This window comes from Paroedura picta, chromosome 4, assembly GCF_049243985.1.
Source record: "Paroedura picta isolate Pp20150507F chromosome 4, Ppicta_v3.0, whole genome shotgun sequence".
Lineage (NCBI taxonomy): Eukaryota > Metazoa > Chordata > Lepidosauria > Squamata > Gekkonidae > Paroedura > Paroedura picta.
This window is the reverse complement of record NC_135372.1, coordinates 97,799,859-97,821,257: the sequence shown is the minus strand read 5'-3', so window position 1 is coordinate 97,821,257 and position 21,399 is coordinate 97,799,859. Positions and strand designations below refer to the sequence as shown.

The following is a 21,399-nucleotide window of genomic DNA, read 5'->3' as shown; positions in this document are numbered from 1 at the left end:
AACAACTGGGAGCATAACTGCTAAAAGTTCTCTCTGCATAAAGGGTGCAGCGTGACTGTAGAGTGACTCATAAGTGCAGAATGTCAACAGGCAGGCAGCCCAGTACCAGATGCTCACAGGCATGTGGTCTTGCAGTTGCAATGTTTCATTGTACCCTTTTTCCAGTCACCTTTTGTTCTACACATCTGCCTGCACAAAAGGCAATTTACAGACACAAATCAAATCCTCCCTGCTCTTCTTCTCAAAGGGAAGATCCCTTGCATGGCTCTAGAGATGCAGGGCCTTTTACAACACATTTTATGAACTTAGGCAGATAATGAGTGGGTGGGCAGGTAGCTGTGACTTTCTGCATTGTGTAGGGGGCTGGACTAGATGACCCTTGAGAACCCTTCCAACTCTATGATTCTATGGTTCTACATCAGGAGCTAATGTTAAAATGTACAATATACACAAATGTGGGTAATGATAGGCTGAAGCCCCGCCTCCCAGCAGGGTACAAAAGGATGTGCATTTTTTCACACCTTGCCCATGTTGATGCCATTTTCTTAGTTCAGTACCTGCAGCAGCCATTTTCTCCCTTTACTGGTAGGCTTAAAAAAATCAGTAATAGCTATATTCCTTGAATGTTTAAGTGGCCATTTCAGAATGCTTGTAAAGCAGAACTCTTCCGAAGAGATTAAAATGACAGTTCTGTTCTGTGGGTGCACTGAAAGACAGAAATTCTGTCGAATTATAACTGCTTTCCAGTTGTTTGTTTTAATTCTATTGCTTTTAGAATTATATCATCTTATACTGATTTTGTTGTTACCCGCCTTGTCCCACCTATGTGAAAGAAAAATGGGCTTATAAGTGTTGTAGATAAAATAGAATTTCAGACAAAACTAAAGTTAATACCATAATGGCTGTAGCAAATTAATAAATACAGCTCATAAAATAGATCCACACAATGATGAGCAATGGAACTATATAAAGCATATATAGCAACCTGTCACTGGTTGCACTGAACTAATAAAACCTCCAAACAATAAAAGACTCTCTGGAAAAAGACAGCTTTCATACACCAAACACTTGTAAAATGCATTCTGTTTTTTGCTTTTAGTCCTTGCCTCGCAACAAATTCTTCTTTACCCCTTCTCCATCACTTCAGCCCCTTTCAGCTTAGTCATCTACATACCAGCAGGTACCACAGGATGGCAGTGGAGGAGAAAAGGTGGACCCTTTCTTATCAACATCACTATGGTGTTTCCTTCAGCTACAGTAACAGTAGGTTTGTGTGTCTACAGAATGCTAAAAGTTACTATGCAGGTGCATTGTATGATATCAGCTAGGCCCTGTGTCCCTAGACACAATACAAAGTATGTACAGAAGCTTTCCTTTCATTGACTACTTAGTGGTAAAAACATCCTTCTTCAAAAAGCTTATTGTAATTTAGAAGAAGGGTGTTTCTCAATAAGCTCTTGGATGCTGATACTGCAATAGATTCTGAAGAAGAATTAATCTGGAAACAGTTTACACCAGATGCTGCAATTGGTGGAACCCAATGGTGGAACCCAATGGAACCCAAACCTTCCTTACACTGCTCAATTGTGAAAATTTGCTTTTGAGAATGAATGCTTGAATTCTCTTTATATTCTGGAACAGGAATGATACTCTTATTGAGTCTTGCTAGTTCTATGTTTGATCATTATTTTTGATTCTGCTGTTACTTCTGCCTGCCTGCTTACAGACTGGTAAAAGACAGCTTCTGACTCTGTGTTTTGATTTCAGTTTCTGGCAGAGATACTGTACACATTCCTGCTGTGCTACTGGTCATCTTCCAGGACTCATAACAGCTCAGCTGGGAACTCTGCCCACTCCAAGGTCAGGACAGGCCAAGCCAAGAAAGCATCTCCAGCCTAGCCCTGGAGGCAAGCTGAGCCTCCAGCCCCCATCAGGGGTGGGCCATCACAGGTTGTTTTGATATTTAAGAGAGGGAGAGGCTTGGATGGGCAGGGCAACTACAGGGCAACTTCATCCCACTCGAGTTACATGACTCACCCAGGCCCAGCCATGTACTGTTCAAAGCAATTATTCTTCAAAAGCCATAGTGATTCAAGTTTCAGACTGTTTGAATCACCACTCTGCCCTGGAACCATCTGGGTACACTTGGACAGTCACTCTCTTAGCCTATCCTACTTCACAGGTGAAATGTGAGTTGGATTGGCAGGTGAGAAGGAGAGAAGGAAACAGGGAAAGGAGAGGATATGAGAGTTGCCAGGTGGAAGGAAAGAGGAATATGTGGAGAGAAAACTTCAAGGGAAAGGGAAATACCCTTGCTGCTTCCCCATTCACAAATATGTAGAGGTTGACAGGGAGAGAATGATTGGTTAGACCTCATTGTGACCAGTTCTGGGTGCTGCAGTTCAAAAAGGATATTGACAAGTTGTAATGTATAACAGAGAAGGGCAATTAGGATGGTTGAGGGGTTGGAATCCATACCTTATGAGGAAAGGTTGACAGAGTTCGGTGTATAGCTTGGAGAAGAGGAGGGAAAGAGGTGGTATGATAGCTGTGTTAACTATGTAAAAGGTAGACATATTGAAGATGGGACCAACTTGTTTACTGCAGCTTTAGAGACAGTCCCAAATTATGGGGAAGAAAGTTCCACTTAAATATTAGAAAGCATTTTCTGATGATGACAGCTGTTCATAGATGGAATATGCTGCCTCAGAGGTGGGTGGTGGAGTCTCCTTTGTTGGAAGTTTTTAGAAGATGGGAGGAAGCACCTGCTAGGAGTGTGTGATTTTTAAGTCCTCAAGAGGTGTGGGCGGGGGCTGGACTAGATGGCCCTTTGTGATCTCTTCCAGAAAACAAAGTAGATACAGGCAGAATGGATGGTGGGTAGAAAGAAGAGAAAGAAGCTGGAAAATGGAAAAGGACATTGGAGCTTCCTGAAGGAGCAAAAGAAGAAATAGTAAGGGAGGTGATACACAGAAAAATGAGATGCTCTCTGAAATTCCTTGCAGTCTCCCATTTGTATTTATATAAAATTCACATTAAACAGGAAAAAAGCAGCAGGAGATAAGAGAAAGGGATACAGAACTTACATGTCACAGCTTCTGCAGCTACAGAAAAGCCTCCCTCTGATTTTGCCTTGGATGGTGCTGTTCCATTCACCAAGGATCGATGGCATACTGAATGGTCTTCTGGTGGGGTTTCTTCCTCCACAGTTGTGGACTGATTATGCGAAGGTGTAGGAGCTTTTGGAACAGATGATGCTACCGATGAATTTGGCATGGTGGAAGGGTTTGTGTTGGCATCCTGACCTGAAATAGATTAGAAGGTTCCAATATGAGCATTTTTTTAATCTTCAAGACAATAGGCTTACTTGGTGCCAAAGTCTCTGGGGGGGAAATGCATCTTCAGGCCAGCCCCTCAAACATAAGATAGTGGTTAGAGAGTCTTACTAGGATCTTGGGAGTCTCAGATTTTAATCCTCACTCTACCATGAACGTTCACTGGGTAAACTTGGGTAGTCATTATCTCTCAGCCTATCCTACCACACAGGATTGCCTTTATGAGTATATAATTAATGACACCCAATTGGGAGTAGTGAACACCCCAGAAGACAGAGATTTGAACATGCTAGAAAAGTGAGCAAATAAGAATAAGATGCAATTCAATAAGGAGAAATGCGGAGTTTTATATCTGGGTCACAAAATAAGAAGCATGCATACTGGATGGGAGATACGCTTTTGGGTAGCAGTGTGTGTGAACAAGATCTTGGGGTACTTGCGGAATGTAAGCTAAATATGAGCCGACAGTGTGATGCAGCAGTGAAGAAGGCAAATGCAGTCTTGGGCTGTATCAACAGAGGAATCACATCAAAATCACAAGATGTCATAGTCTCACTGTATACTGCATTAGACACCACCTGGAATATTATAAGAAAGGCTGAGGGACTTGGGAATGTTTAGTCAGGAGAAGTGGAAGTTAAGGGGGGACATGAATGCTGTCTTTTGAAAGATTATCACTTAGAGTGGGGCAGGGAAAGGTTCCTGTTGGCAGCAGAGGATAGGACCTGCAGTGATGGGTTTAAATGACATGGAGAATGAAATCGGCTAGATATAAGGAAATTTTTTCCCCTAATCATAGTAATGCAGCAGAGGAATCAACTGCCTAAGAAGGTGATGAGCTCCCCCACACTATCAGTCTTCAAGCAGCAGCTGAACAGATATGAATCCTGGATGCTTTAGGCTGGATCCTTTGAGCAGGGGATTGGACTAGATGGCCTGTATGGCCTCTTCCAACTCTATGATTCTAGTTGGTATGTTATTGTTATATTGATATTGATATTGTTCTATGTAAACATTCAAAAATGTTTTATGTAAACCACCCAGAACTGTAGTGAAGGGCAGTATAAAAATCTAAATAAATAAATAAAGGAAAGACTGATTTTGTAAGACTCTTTGGGTTCTCATTTGGAAGAAAAGCAGAGTATAACTATCTAAATAAATTAGCTGGTAACAGTAGAGATACCACTGAAACACCAGTGCTGCCAACTGGCAACAGTCAGCAGAGGGAGACTTGTAAATCGTCATAGCTCCAACAGCACAATTCAACTTCCCATGCAAACTCAGAACTGATGCTCTGAGAGATCCTCTAGGATTCTACTGAAACTCAATAGTTTTGAATTACTTTCACGTTCATATCAAAAATCATGTCACCCCAAATGTTCTCCTGCCACCCCTCCAAATGTCTGCAGGGAACCAAGGTTGCAGACTGGAGGAGACTTGGCAGCCCTAACTGCATAACTAAAAGGCTTGGTAAAATAATTTTCATTAGCTTCCCTTTTTTTACTGTCCTGATGGAATGTACTGAAGAATAGTGCAAACACACATTAGTTACTGTACAGGGAAAATATACACATACAATAATATTCTAACCATATATTTTATATTATTATATTAATGAATATGAAAGACAAAATTCTTTTCTGGAATTAATTAAGCAATGTATGGAGTGTGACCTTATGAATGCATCCACCTTCACCAGACAGTAAATAGTCTGCAGGCATTTTCACATGATTAAACTAATTTCATTTAAGCCCTTTCACCTTCCTGCAGTTTGGCCTAAAAATGAAGAAAAGAATTCTGAGTTGTCATCTTCTTCATATTAAAGTTAGATATGTTAACTATAAATGAAATAGGGCTATTCTTCAGTAATCTATTATTATTTACAACTTGATATCATTTCAGAAAGAAAAAGCCAGGAATACATGTCAGTGAGAAACTGGAATGCTATGACAACAACACTCTGGATTAAATTCTCTTGTGAGCAAATTCCAATATTTGCTGTTTTTGTTCTTCTTTGCAGTGCCTTTCTTCCCATGAGGCAGGAACAGATGCAGCTTTCCTTATAACTATATCTCTGTGTTAGACTGCACCTGCAGAATTTCTGCAATACATACAATCAAAGGCTCAGGAGGAACTTTGCCACAAAAACAGTAGCAACTCTACCTCTAAAACGGTGGTTCTCAGCCTTTAATTCACTGATACTTTTCAAATTACACAATGTTATCAATGTACACCCCACTCAAAGTATTTATTAGAACACATCTAATTCCATCTCTCCTGCCCAACCATGGCTCAAGGCTGCTTATTAAAATGCTGGCTCACAGGTAACAATCAAAAAGTTTACAGAAAGGTCCCCCCCAAAACCCCTCTGTGAAGAACTGAGATGGCAAACTGGCTCATAAAAAGTAAAAAAAAAAAGGGGGCGACATTAAAGGAACACTCCAGACAACTTAATTTTATTTCTACAGGACTTAAGCATAATATGCACAGATCCCAGGTATACATTCAATGAGACCTTTGTGCCTTAATATTAGGGTTGATTCCTATTTGCAAAGTGCCACTTTTTAAAGAGCCTGTCAGAGACTTCTAGGATCTCAGATTTTATCCTCAGTGCGGGATGAGCCATATAAAACAACTCTACCTTGTTTGCAGTCAGAACCCAATGAAAGGAAGGAGAAAGGGCTGTCTGAAATCTCAAATGCCCTGCCAGCTTTGTAGATTATCTTCAGTGAGAAATCATTGTTTTAAAGCTTCTACAAGCATAACTGATAAATGGATGAAATGACAGATGGCAAAGTTTAAAGTCTGTGGTATCTACACAGTTATCATTCTGCATTCAGATATAATCACTCTTTTTATTACAGGTGCCTGCATGTGGACAGCATGGCAAACCAGGAAGATCTTCCATCATGATTTGGTTTCAAAGGGAAGGGAGTGTGTGACCATAACAACAGATACAGGTTTGTTTGTGAGACTAATACAGTTTTGGCAGATGCTGCTTGTGCATTATAAATGAAAAATAATTTGCAATGCAATGAGGAAAAAGGCCCCAAATTCTCACTGGGACACTTCCTGGGCAGACTGTAGTATACTGCATAGTGGGGAGGCCTCCAAGAGATCCCCCATCTTCCCCTCTAGAGCCTGGCAAGGAGGAAATGAGGAGTGCAGCACTGGATTGTTGCTATATCACTTCTGGTGAAAAATGGAAATGAGATTTGGCCAGATCCTACAGTATCACCCCTGACATCACTTTGTTGTTGTTGTTGTGTGCCAAAAAGATACTTAGAGCACTGTCCTTGCCCCCTCAAATCCTCCTGGTGGGTGCCAGTCACAGTTGGCAACCACAGTACTGCAGCTGTGACTCATATGCCATAGAACTTTGATGAGTGTCCTTGGGCCGGTCACTTTCTCTCAACTTAACCTACCTCACAGGATTGTTGTTGTGAAGATCAAAATGAAGGAGAGGCAAATGATATTGTAAAGTCACTTTGGGTCCCCACTGGGAAGAAAAACAGGGTATAAATATATAACTAAATAAAGTACATGAAGACATTATCAGGACAAAACTCAACTGAGGAACTTCAGTGGATTGAATGGATGTTCAGTGGACTTGTAATCCATTAAAAGGGGAATACATAATATTAGATTCCCTGAAATCAGTGGCATAGCATTAATCCACCTAAGACTCTGGGAAAGCGAACAGACTCATCCTTCTTCCCTGCTTGAGCACTCAATAGTGTCACTCACAGACCTGTTCACCTTCTGCCCTCCCTCAGCGCTTCTTCCTGTTCCTGCTTGGCACCCAGAATAGCAACAATTTACACAAGATGAGCAGCTGGAGCACAGCAGCTAGGGAGGGAGGGAAGGAACCATACTTTATATAAACTAAATTACACCTTAGGCAAAGTGAGTGAGACCAAACACCCATAATTACACTGACGGTAACAACAAGGCCTACTCACAGCCAGGCAGGGGGTAGAGGACAGGAAGCGAGAGACCCCGGACCCATCATTTTATTCAATATAACAAGAGGTCCTACATGCAGGCAGACAGGGAGGAAAGGAGTCAGACCTCACATATGTAATTATAGTTAACTATAACAAGGAGCCCCATATGAGTATGGGCTGGATCCAAAGGCTATTGCAATTAACAGGCAACTTTCTATAGACTTCAGAAGGCTCTGTACCAACCCAAAAAAGCATATAGATTAGGGGTTGCTGGCAGTGTGGCGTTTCAGCCAAATACACAGTCAATAAAAGATATCAAGCTTAACAAGAAAAATTAAAATCAACAGATGAGAGAGGAAAAGTACCATGGAGAAAAATAATTAGACCCACACAGGATGTTTTATTCTAAGATCCTGCACTGTAAACTGCTGTACAATCCAGAATGTCACTTACTTCTTTAAAAACAACAGTGGAGTTCAAACTTGAAGCGAATCATAATCCAAAGTGTAACACTTTGATTGTTTTCATTTAATTATATCCCATCTCAATGGTTCATACTAGACCCCTGGGCATGTTACATTAAAATTAAATTTGAAACCAAAATGCAGTTAAGATGTAGCAATCAGAACAATAATAGCAATCACTAAAATAGCAGTCAATGATAAAATGCACCAAATCAGTCATAAAACTGCTCTACAACAACACAATCAAAATTAGCTTTCTTCACTTTTTATGCAAAAGCTAGCATAAGAAGAAAATGTAAAGAGTGCGTATCACCACAACCAAAAAAGCCCTCCTCCTTCTGTCCACCAGCAAAGCCTCCAAAGGCTGCGGTACTCACAGCCTGATCGCATAAATGATCTAGATATATGAACGAGTACACACAGGCTCCTTAGCTTTTCAGGAGGAAGCAATCTACTTATGCTTAAAAGGCTATTTTCTTATGTTTTAGTTTATTAATCCAGGGTAAAGGCAGAGGCGCAAATAAATTCATGTTTATTTGGGATTCCTGTTGCTAATATCCAGAATGAGTTACCATTTATTTTATTTAATTTTATTTGTCGGTTTTATAAACCAATCCTCCCGGCAAGCAGGCTCAGGGCGATTCATATTGCACATAATATATACATTTGTACTATTAATATTACAGTTAAAACAATAATAAAACCTTGCAGTGCTTCAATTTTCTCCCTTGAGTTCACTGTTCTGTCTAGTGAAGGAAATATACTGGAGATGAATGGAGGGATACCCATAGATTTTGTGAACTACATTTGCTTGCTCCTCAACCATAAGCCTGGTGGAAAAGCACCATTTATAGGTCCTAAAATAGTTCCATCATGGGCTGGATCTCAATTAGCAGCTTGCTCTATCAAACTGGGGCCATGGCAAAAATGGCCAGCTAAACGTCTTTCAGGCAGGGACCACCAACATGTTGGTATTTGAAAATTTAAAGGTCCTTACATTTTAACTGTTTTAAGCTATATTAGGGCCAACTGATAATGTAACTGCAAAAATTGTAATCATCTAGAGATAACAAATTAAATTACTTTAACATTATGAATAGGGAAAGTAGCAGTGTCTCCATAACAGAGCAAACACTTTGTATGGAGACTGTACAAAGTGTGGTATCTCCAGCTGAAAGCCCTCCAACAGCAGGGGTTGGGGAACATCTCTCTCTACCTGAGATTGTGGCCAGCAGCTGTTTGTCAGAGCAGATACCACTGAGCCAGACGGACCAAGGTCCTGACTTGGTATAAGGTAGCTTCATATAAAAATAGGAATATATCTGAATGCACCCTCATGTGATATGAGTCAGAACTGACTATGAAGAAGAACTGACTATGGCATTAAAAACCAGGGTTCATTAATTGAATTGCTTGATAAGCAGCAGCAAACGACTCTCATTATGTGTAACTGAGGTAGTTAAATTGACATGAAGAAATGCAAAAGTAACAAGCCTTAATCTCCAGGGGCAAAAGAAGTCTAAGGAACAGTAGAAATGTTCAATGAGCTTACGTTTCTGTGGTAAAGAAAAGATCCAAGGGGCTCACACTTTCCAGAGAAAATAAGCATTAAGAGTGAACTGCACTTTTCCTGACCTGGTACAGCTACACGCACTGAACTGCACTCCAAGGAGGAAGGATGTCTCCTTCCACAGTCTGCACTGTCAGACTGCCCTGTGTTGGAATAAGGAGTCTCTGAAAAGCACTGTCAGATACATGTGCATGTGCACACACACACACCACAATCTTGTGTCCCCAAACAGGAAAACAAAAATCATGTTTCTAGGAGACTAAGTTTATCAGCAAAGTGTCTCCTTGATTTTATAAAAGGTTCTCTGGGAAAGGTCCAAAACAATTATATGATTCTAAAAGAGAATTATCTTATCTGTCTCTTGAGAAACCTATATGCAGGTCAAGAAGCAACAGTGAGAACTGGGCATGGAATCAATGACTGGTTCAAAATTGAGAAAGGAGTTCGGCAAGGCTATATATTGTTGCCTTGCCTATTTAACTTGTATGCGGAGCACATCATGAGAAAGGCGGGGTTAGATGAGTCACAAACTGGGATTAAGATTGCAGGGAGAAATATCAACAACCTCAGATATGCAGATGATACCACTCTAATGGCAGAAAGCGAAGAGGAACTGAAGAGCCTCTTGATGCGGGTGAAGGAGGAGAGTGCAAAAGTTCGTTTGAAATTCAACATCAACAAAACTAAGACCATGGCATCCAGCCCCCTCAATTCCTGGCAAATAGATGGGGAAGAAATAGAGGTAGTGACAGATTTTATTTTCCTGGGCTCCAAGATCACTGCAGATGGGGACTGCAGCAAAGAAATTAAAAGATGCTTGCTCCTGGGGAGGAAAGCTATGGCAAATCTAGACAGCATCCTAAAAAGCAGAGACATCACCCTGCCAACTAAAGTGCATCTAGTCAAGGCTATGGTCTTCCTAGTTGCAATGTATGGCTGTGAACGTTGGCCATAAGGAAGGCCAGAACTGAGGCTTTTGAGCAGGGGGTTGGACTAGATGGCCTGTATGGCCCCTTCCAACTCTATGATTCTATGATTCTTTTGAACCCTGGTGCTGGAGAAGACTCTTGTGAGTCCCTTGGACTGCAAGGCAAACAAACCGGTCAGTCCTAGAGGAGATCAGCCCTGACTGCTCTTTGGAAGGCCAAATCCTGATGATGAAACTCAAATACTTTGGCCACCTCATGAGAAGGAAAGACTCCCTGGAGAAGAGCCTAATGCTACGAATGATTGAGGGCAAAAGAAGGGGACGACAGAGAATGAGGTGGCTGGCTGGAGTCTCTGAAGCAGTCGGTGCGAGCTTAAATGGACTCTGGGGAATGGTAGAGGACAGGAGGACCTGGAGGATGATTGTCCATTGGTTCACGATGGGTCGGACACGACATCACAACTAACAACAACAAAAGAGAATGATTATCTATAAAATGTTATTTTTGGGGGGGGAATTCCTAGGAATTATAATATTAAACAATGAAAATAGCAGGTTAACCTTTTTTCTATCATATCCTCACATCAGGAAATTGCCCATACTGGGCCCATTATGCACGGAGTGGAAAGTCTGCATTCGGGGTGGAATGGCGGCGGCTAAAATCACCAATTATGCATGCTGCAGGCGGCAACCGGGTGCAGAGTCAACTTATGCCGCCGAAAAAGCCTGATTAGCGAGATGCAGAAGAATGTGGAGCTTCCTGGGACCAGGGCACAACCAGAAGCGGCTCCGGAATAGCCCTGTGCATAATCGGATACTCTGGGTTTTGCCGCCGTTGTGTTCTGTCCCGTGCATAATCGGTTTGCTTCGCTTCTTCCTCCTCCTCGTTCTCCATGCCACCGTTTTAGTGGCTGTGCATAATAGGCCCTGTTGATGCCAATTGCACCACAATAGACGAAGGTTGCCAGGTCTACCCTGGCCACAGCAGGTGATGGAGGGCAGGATTACTAGATCCAGGTTGGAAAACTCTTGAAAAGCTGAGGATGGAGCCCAGGGAGGACAGCAACCACAGTGGGGTGAAAGGTATCCATTTTCTTCAGGGGACTGATCTCTGTAACCTGGAGATGAGCTATAATTCCAGGGGATCCCCAAGTGCCACCTGGAAGCTAACATCACTACAAAAGACTTGTATAGAATCAGCCTAAAATGCAACAACAAAGATAGATCTTTGGTGTAAATCTTAGTTTCAGGGAGCAAATATAGCCTCTTTTGTGGCTATCAATCTAATGCCAAAACTACATGAGCATTTTCTTTCACAGTTATTATGAAATCAGCTTCTGGATGTAATTCATAAAATTCAGGATTTGTATGGTTTTTTAAGACAACCTTGTAGACTCATCTGCTGAGGTCTTTGTAGTGTAGATTAGTTGACCAATAATTTTGACTACAGATTAGATTATTTCAGTGTTTAAGGATTTTAATTTTTAATGGTAGGATTGTGTATTATTTTTTCTCCTATATGTGTTGGGACATATTAAAATTTAGGACTAAGAGAAACTGAATCCTGAAGCAATTAATGCTTTATTATTAAGGTGACCAGATTGTCCCACTTTTGGAGGGACATCTGGGGGCACCTGGCAAATTGTACTTATGCTGAAATTAATATATACATATACATACATACATACATATATATATATATATATATATATATTACAATACTGTTTTTGCATTCTATGAAACTTTTTGTTGCTCCCTATAGACCAAATCTTTAATCAAGAACCCCCCCGCTCAATGGTGTCTCGCTTTACCAATGTTAAAATCTGGTCATCTTATTTATTATACAAGTTCTGTCTGTCTTATTCTATGCATTCTATTCAGCTTCTACTTGTGACTGGGCAGGTCACAGACCTATGCGAGGAAGCTTCCCCCCATCCCACAATACCATCTGAAATCATGTTGAGCTTTATTTGGCTTCTGACAGGCATTGCCCACAATTTTGCCAGGCACTACCCACATATTTCCAAGTCTATCTTCTCAGCCCCGTAAGGGCTAGACACTTGCTTTCATAATATAAAAGCTGAGATCTTTAGGATGTATGATTTTTATGTTGCAAACCACCTCAAGAAGTTTCCTGGAGGGGTGGCATAATCTTTTCTCAAATAAATACAGAGATTCACCCAAGACATCCATATTGCTAGTTTTTCCAGGGGATAAAATTCCAGCAATTTATTCTACAGGATGCAAAACAGTTTCAGAAGTACACCTCTCTCCTAGGTTCCAGTGCCAGACTGACAGAGTTGAACTGCAAAGCTTGTTATCAATTTTGTTAACTTGCCATTCCATGTTAATTAAATGTTAACTTCCCAAAGAGACCTCATTGCAGTGAACATCTCTCGGAAATGCTATATTATAAAGTATTAACCATGTAAAAAAAATAGCACAATCTCTGCATTTATACTTTGGAATGTCTAGGAGGGGGAAAGTGGCAAGAGAGGGAAAAAACCCAACAATGTATGTTTGTAAGCAGAAAGCTAAGAATGTGTCAGCAGTGAACCTTCCCCCAGTTCATTGAGATTTTGCACTGTTCTTTCAGAGAAAGATGTGTAAAAATAGCTTTGGTTGCAGACAAAAACCCACAATTGGGAGGATGTGTTTTGGTGGCAGCTGGGCCCTGTAAATTTTCTTCAAAGTTATATGGTTTGTGGGAAGACATTTGGGCTTTATAAGGCAAAGCTGTGGCTTTGTAACCACCATAGATGCAATCCTGCAAACAGTCGACACATACTAACATTCTATTATTCACTCATGAGACTTTTCTAATAAGCAAATTATATCAAAGTTAGGCAAAATGTAACTTGTGTGGTGCAATGAATTCAAGGATCATCAAAGGTAGCAGAGCTAGATTTTAAGTCCAGTAGCATCTTAGAGACCAGTAAGATTGTGGGGGTGTGAGCTCTTGAGTGTCAAATCTCCTTTTATCTGATAAATGTTGTGTGCTTTGTTTTCCTGATATTTATCTTATCCAAGACTGACAAGCTGGCAGATGTGGGTTTAAATAAGATTGTCACCTACCTAATGAAAAGCACTGTCGGGCAGAAAAGAGTTGAAACAACATCTACAACTGGAACAACAACATTCACACTTCTTCTCTGTTTTATAAATTGATTATTTAGATTGATATGAAATTAAAATACCAAGTACTCTGATTCAAAAGATACTTCGAGAAAGGGCACTCATGACAGAGGAGTCCATTGCTCTGGGACATCACAGCTAATTTTATTGAAGGAGAGAGAGATTTTCAAAGTTCTCAGTCTCATGGAATTTACACAATGACTTTAAAATGCCTGAATTACTAGGCGTATATTACATTAGTTAAAAATGGTAGTTCCTATTACTTAAGGAAAAAATAGCTCACCGGCATGGGGATATAGCACTTCCTTTCCCACAATTTGTTTTATTTCTGTATTATCTCCAAGAGGAGCTTGAGGGCTGAGAGAAAGATAATATGGTACATATCACCTTCAAGAGGTTCTGGAAACTGCAGACCTTTCACACAGACAGTCATGCCAAGGAAAATTATGGAGAGTCTAATTAAGGACATGCTGGTACAGTAATTGTATAACCTTTTCAGGTCAAACCAGCACAGGTTCTTCAAGGGAGAAATTGTGCTTCTGTAACCCGTTAAGAGATCTTTTGAGAAGTTAATTGAAGATTAGATATATGAGAGCTAGTGGACATTATTATTAATGAGAATTGTAATTTGAACTTATCCAACTCTTTCATTGTAAAACATACTCATTCCGTAGCTTTGAATAAAACCTAACAGAATCATCTGGTCCAGCTACAACACAAGATGTCTGTGATAATTTGCATGTCTGAATTCTCATGCATTGAAGCTTCTAAGAACTCGGTTGCATGGACACTGTTTCTTCGTAAGTTCTAGGGATGGTGTATATGATTTTCATGTCAATCTCTTAGCACCCAAATAATATGTTCCATGTGTAATTAATATCTAAATAGTTTGGGCTTCAAGCTTGATTCCTAAACCCACTTGGTCTATCTAGCTAGTTCCTGCAGTCCTTTTCTGTTTTTCTATACTGAATCTCTTTCAGAATCTGTTTAGGACAGTCCAAGCTAATATTATAGTAGAATAGTAGTTTGAGCTGTCAACTCACTCCTCGATAAATACATGTATTTGCATATAGGACACTGTTTAGTCAAATGAACCCAGATTGCAACACTTCCTAATCTGAGCCGTCATGATCTCCAGGAAATACATTTATCATCTGGATATAATTGTGGCTATCCACAAATTGTGCAAAGTTGTATTGGCTGCAAGACAGACCAGTCACAAAGCCATGGGCAAAGCAAATTCCATCCCACATAGATAAGCAAAATTCAAATGCACCTCATATTGCAAAAAAAAGGGCTTTTTGGCAGGGCTTTAAATGTTGCAATGAAAGTTGCTAAACTAGGCAAACCTGCTGGGTGACACTGGATCAACAGCACAGCAGCCTGAAGTTTCTGGGATTTTCACAGACCGGTAAGATTCAGCAACATTTCCCAATTCAAACTTTATGAGACTGACAAATTTCCATGTCTTTCAATGAGAACTATAAAGGGGAGATATATAAGGAAGCATGCAAGTCTACATGGTGGGTATGAGAGACATGTTTGGCCCCTTGTAGATGCTCACTGCATCTTGACAGACAAGCATTTCTCTGTAAAAAGGTAAAGGTATCCCCTGTGCAAGCACCGAGTCATGTCTGACCCTTGGGGTGTCGCCCTCTAGCGTTTTCATGGCAGACTCAATACGGGGTGGTTTGCCAGTGCCTTCCCCAGTCATTACCGTTTACCCCCCAGCAAGCTGGGTACTCATTTTACCGACCTCGGAAGGATGGAAGGCTGAGTCAACCTTGAGCCGGCTGCTGGGATTGAACTCCAAACCTCATGGGCAAAGCTTTCAGGCGGCAGCCTTACCACTCTGCGCCACAAGAGGCTCTGCATTTCTCTGTAGTCTATGGTATTTTTCTATGGAAAACATGTCTGGTTAGTACAATGCACATCAACCCTCACCAATGCCAACAATGTACCTTCATCTTGGACTTCTAAAGAAAGTGGGAGCTTCCAGAAATATTATCAATTTCACTGAATAAGTACAACTAATAAAAGAAAAGACAAGGGGACACATGGAGACTATTAAGAGGCTGTCATTTCACATTTTTCAGTTGCTTCTAAACATGGCTCAACTTGAAACAATGCTCTAGTTAAGCTTGCATAAGTAAGGCGTAATGGAAAATATGTGATGCTAAACCATGTGTGTCTAAGTAGGGCATGCTGGCCACAGAGAATGAGAAACAGAGCAAGCAAAAAGATTTCTTTCTTCCTGCCAACTAGTGCTCAAAATCCTGGAGACAAGATTTCAAGTTACACAGAACTCTTCCTCACCAGCTGGGAAATGCCTCTGAAGTACATCACTGAACTCCCAGATCTTAAGGGACATATGATCCAATTGATTGCATTGCCTACACTGTATTATTCACCTTTAGGTAGACTATGAATAATGTGGAATAAAAGAGTAGCCTATCCATTCAAAATCTATGATGCTGAAAGGTAGTGTTTAAACACAGAATACCCATATAACATACATAATGAAAACATGTAGGGATGGGCATGAACTGAACTACAAAGCAAAACTCATCATGAATTTTGCCCTTTTCGTGGTTCATGAACAGAAGTTTGTGATGGGTCTATTGTCATGAACTTCCAGGATCTTTTAAAGTAGTTTGTGGATGAAGCAGAAACCATGGGTTTAAAGAGACAGAGTCCCTTTAAACAGGTTTTGTTTTTATGAAGGCTGCTAAAACAGCTGAGCAGCAGGGAGGTACTCTGTCTTTTGCAGTCCCTTTAAATTTTAGAGGAAAGGGGAACACAGAAGGCAGCCTGAAAAATAGCTGCACAGTAGGGAGGCAATTAGAGCCTCTTGTGGTGCAGAGTGGTAAGGCAGCTGTCTGAAAGCTTTGCCCATAAGGCTGGGAGTTCAATCCCAGCAGCCGGCTCAAGGTTGACTCAGCCTTCCATCCTTCCGAGGTCGGTAAAATGAGTACCCAGCTTGCTGGGGGGTAAACGGTCATGACTGGGGAAGGCACTGGCAAACCACCCCGTATTGAGTCTGCCATGAAAACGCTAGAGGGCGTCACCCCAAGGGTCAGACATGACTCGGTGCTTGCACAGGGGATACCTTTACCTTTACCTTTTAGGGAGGCAATCCCCAACATGCAAAGATTTTGAGCAGCCTTTTGCAGACCCTCTCAACAGGGTTTGCATGGCCACAAAATGGTTTGGTTTGTGGTCTCCTGGTTTGGTTCATAGTTTAGCCATGAACTGTTCTGCATTTTCCCAGTTGGTGCCCATCACTAAAATATGATGTATGTTTTCATCTAGTAGGTGACCCCCCCCTAAATTATAGGTTCTAGAGACATTACTACGTGGACAAATTTAGAGGATTGGTAAACTGCCCCTGACTGATCAGCCCTGACTGCTCTTTAGAAGGCCAGATCCTGAAGATGAAACTCAAATATTTTGGCCACCTCATGAGAAGGAAGGACTCCCTGGAGAAGAGCCTAATGCTGGGAGAGATCGAGGGCAAAAGAAGAAGGGGGCGACAGAGAATGAGGTGGATGGATGGAGTCACTGAAGCAGTAGGTGCAAACTTAAATGGACTCCGGGGAATGGTAGAGGACAGGAAGGCCTGGAGGATCATTGTCCATGGGGTCGCGATGGGTCGGACACGACTTCGCACATAACAACAACAAACTGCCCCTAATTGTCTGACTAAATAATTTGATAGAAATGTACCTGAAGGTTTTAGACTTTACAGTGGCCTCTGTGATATGGAGAAGACATCACCTGACCTACCCCATGCCACTTTGCAATGCTTCCCAGAAGCAAAGGAAATGGGCAAGAGGCTCCAGTTCATTCCATGCAAACCACAACAGAATACAAGGCCTAAAGGCCCTGCTATAACTGTCTAGAAGCCCAGCCCATACTGGTACTACATTAGCTCAAACAGTGACTTGGAGAGCTTGGTCTGAAGTGTATCAAATTTTTACCAGACACCCATGTCCTAGCACAATTATCTGATCTACAGTAGCATCCTTGTCTATGATCTTCCATCAATTAGATTATTTACTTCTACACTGCCCTAATTAGAAAGAAAAAAACAATATGCTGACAGATTCAAGTGGTTAACCATGTTGATCTGAAGCAGCAGAAGAAATGTAAAGTCCAGTGGCACGTTTAAGACCACCAAAGTTTTATTCAAGGTATGTGCACGCACACTTTCATGACATTGTATCTGAGGAAATGTGTTGTGCACACAAAAGCTCATACCGTGAAAAAAAAACAATATGCTGACCACAGATTCCACATTGGCAAAAATTCTAAGCAGACAAGTCCTAATTGCTACCACACCCTTATGGACTCAGGGACAAAACAAAAATCCACACAATATAAATTTTCCAAATGTTAATGCAAATGTCAAATCCTGCATCCCACAACTCATGCTGATGTCACTGTCTTTTAAATCTTCTCCATTCTTCTTGTCCAAGGAAACATACATTAGTTTATTTGGAATTTACAAGGAATTGACAAGATCTTCTTGAAAGATAAGGCAATAAAAATTCTTAACTCGAACTGTGTCAGCAAAGATATGACCCAGGTTCTCTTAGTAGACCATGAAGGGAACAAAAGCTAAAGGAAAGGTTGACCAGTCACGAGTCACCTGGTAGCTCCTTTATCTTTCCCTCCCTTGTGCAGATGAATAAACATTAACCAGATTTTTACCCTAAAACCAGAATAGTTCTCTGTTGACAATCCCCTTCCAAATTCATTCCTTATTGCCCTTTTCCCCCTGCATTAGTTAAATAATAAAACAATACATGCCTACAACATGTTTTCCCTTATGTTGAATGTAAATGAACAGGAAAAAATAATTGAAAATATTTTAGCAAAAAATGTCAAAAAATAATTTAGGGCAGCTCACAACTCAAGTTACCAAATTAGACAGTTTTGTCTAAGTAGCAGGAATTTTCTTAGCTTTTTATAAAGACAAGAAATTGTCACAGAATTGAAGTGACAATCTGTTAACCTTTGTAATTTTGATCACTCTTGAACACTCACAGCTTTATAATTAAGATTCAAGATCTTTATTTTCAACCCAACTCTGGACTCAACCAGAAAGAAGCAAGGATAATCACCAAACATAATAAAGCTCAAATTGACAACTCACTCCCCACATGATTGGCCCTCCCTGGAAGGTGTGCTGCAATAGGGAGAGAGTACTCTCCCAATTAGGGCCAATTGTGGGGCTTATCCGTCTTCCTCTTCCTGCTGCTTGCTGGGTGGAAGAGGTGCTGGCTTCTCTAAAAGGCCCTGATGTTGGTAAGTTGCCTCAGCCTCTTCTCACCCTCCATCTTTCCCAGACAAGGGAGGAAAGCCAGCTGCTTCCTTTGCCTACTGTGTTGGTCTCAAGTTTCAGCTTCATGCTGGAAAGAAGCAGATAAGCTAATACAGGAAGGTAGAGAGAATCAGTATTTCAAAAACAGAGTGCCAAGGAACAGAGAGGATGCAATAAATGTCTTAGTCCAGGGAGTCAAATGTTCATTCAGGTAGTCCAAAGGCATCAGCAGAAGGAGCAGGTCCACAATCCAGGCCTCAAGTCAATGTAGACCAACCACAGCCTCTCAGTCCTTACTTTGTGATGATTCACATTATTCTGCAGTCAGCAACTGTCTTGCTAACATGGGGTGGTGCCTTTTAGATTGGATCTCTCTTCCATCATGTAACTGGTATTGCTTAATTGGCTCAGGTGAACCAGGTGGGCTGACAAGGCAGGGAGCTACATCTGGAGGCTGGACAGATGAATGAGTAGCTCCTGCAACAACTGCGGAATGCTCCTGCAACAACTCTGGAACCGAAGCCCTTGTTTGTCTGCAGCTCCATTTCCTCCTGCTAGTCAGAGCTCTCTGCCTGTGGAACATCTGGCTGTGCTAAACTCTCATCCAGCTGAGGCTCAGGTTAAGCTGGGAGCTCCTAACAACGCTTTTCCTCCAAGGAGTCCTCACTAACAGGACCTGGCCTTACAACACTTCCCCATGGCCCTGCAGCTGGCCATTGGAGCACTCTTTGATTTCCCCCACCCTCCCGCTCCTCAGGGGGGATGGAGGGATCCAGCAGCCTTCCCTGCCCAGCCTGTCCCTTGGGAGTTGTGGGAGGATGGGAAGGAGGCAGCCTCCCCTGCTACTCTTTAGCTTCTTCACCACACTGGATCTCGAGGGGGGGGGAGTGGAAGAAGGGCCAGAACCCAGAAAGGTCACAGTGCAGATGCAAACGCTGGCAGGGGCTCATGAGAATTGTAGTCCATGGACATCTGGAAGGCCGCAGTTTGACTACCCCTGTTGTAGTGCCTGTTGTATTCCTGGGTTGTATTCCTGGCTTTGCCTCTAGTTTTTAATATAAATATCTGAAAATGCTATAGCTCCATACAGTTTTCTCAGTGTAGCTCAGGGATCAGAACAGCTGGAAATCAGAAAATAGTTTTATTACTGATTGTAGTCTGAGGAGGCTGTACCAAACCAAGAGCCCACTGTGGTAAGTTCTGTACAGCCCACACAGTTTTTAACAGAGTTGTCTCACCTCTACTATATATTTAGAAATGAGACAACCAATGGCCAAGAGAGTAGAACAGACTGTTCACCTAGTTTGAAGATAGCATAAGTGAGGCTTAGTGAGGTTTTTAAGCAGATTTAGGTGCTTTCTTTCCCCAATACTATTTTAAAGTATCTTGACTTTCAAATGCCTTTTAAAGGAATCTTAATTTATATGAGCAATAAATCTTAGTTAAAACTAAAAACAAATCTACCAGATTTACCAACCACACCAGAAGCGGTCATTCTGTTCTCCCAAACTACATCTTTATTTTTAAAAAACAGCCTTATAGCTCATTTTACTGTTTCCTCACTGTGTGGAACTAACAACAGAGCAAAACAGACACAAAACCAAGCAATGGTAAAAGAATAAAGAATCTTTCATTTGGGGGAACAATGACCACCTTAAGTTTAGAGCTATCAGCATAGATTAGGCTAAAAAGCATGTTGATGGAAAGACCACAGCCTGAAGGCTGGTATGCATATGGCTTTGCAATTCTAGGAAAGAAGAAAAAAAGAACAAGCAACTCAGAGAATATCCAAATGGGATTCTGTTTGGTTTCTGCAACTAATAGAATCTTGTTAGGCAACTTCAAAGGAAATTCAATTAGAAATTAATGCAAGAATACAATGCTAAAGCAGCAGAGAACAGATCCCAGATGGATTATTTATTTGTTTTGAAACAGGGACGTTTGAAAAGAGCAAAGGTTTTGTTTCATGTTTTTTTTCCCTTTCTTCAGCTTATTATTGTTTTTAAAATATGCAGAAATTTCAAAAGTTGCAATAAAACCTGGATAAACATGTACCATTCCATGTCTTTTACTGGGAAGAGGGCTAGTAAGAATCCATGGGTGAAGAAGGGGGGGGGGCACTGGGAACAGAAATTGACTTGAGAAATGTCATCTCTTATCTAATTAGGATATTAACAAAGAGAGCTAGATTATGGGAAAGGTGTATTAATAGTGGTTTTCCCCAAATGAAAATATGCTTAAAAACAGCAAAATGCAAATAATTTGGTTTGCAGACATTTCTCAGTACCATAGTGGTTTGAAGAAATTAGTAACAAACCAAATAAAGTAAAAATTATAATTATAATTATAATTATTATACCCCTGTATTATACCCCAGTGCTGGGCAAAACCATTTCTATAGGCTTAGCATTTGTTGTGAAGAGGGTGATAAGCAGAGTGGACAACAGAATGGAGTCTCAAGTACAGTAGTATCTGTAGAGCTCTGTTGGTGGATCCTCAGATCCTGAAATGCTGCCCCTCTCCAGCCGCTATTTCAGTATTTACAAAAATAAAACACAAAGGACAATATGGAATGGACCAGAACTTCACTTCTTCCAAAAACTTTTCATTGAGATTAAAATCTCCAAAAAGATCACCTGTAGAAATATTTTTGTTACAAATGCAAGCAAATAGTAAGACAAAAATGTAAAGATT

At 41.0% G+C, this 21,399-nt stretch overlaps 1 protein-coding gene across 3 annotated transcripts in view; it reads right to left on the bottom strand.

Moving 5' to 3' along the window:
* Positions 1 to 21,399, bottom strand: part of MDFI (MyoD family inhibitor) — a 45,550-nt gene that overhangs the window by 13,031 nt on the left and 11,120 nt on the right. For all 3 annotated transcript variants that reach the window (XM_077334493.1, XM_077334495.1, XM_077334494.1), the window contains exon 3: positions 3,087 to 3,305. In XM_077334493.1, the coding sequence (XP_077190608.1) occupies positions 3,087 to 3,305 (219 nt within the window). The remainder of the gene's footprint in view (positions 1 to 3,086; positions 3,306 to 21,399) is intronic.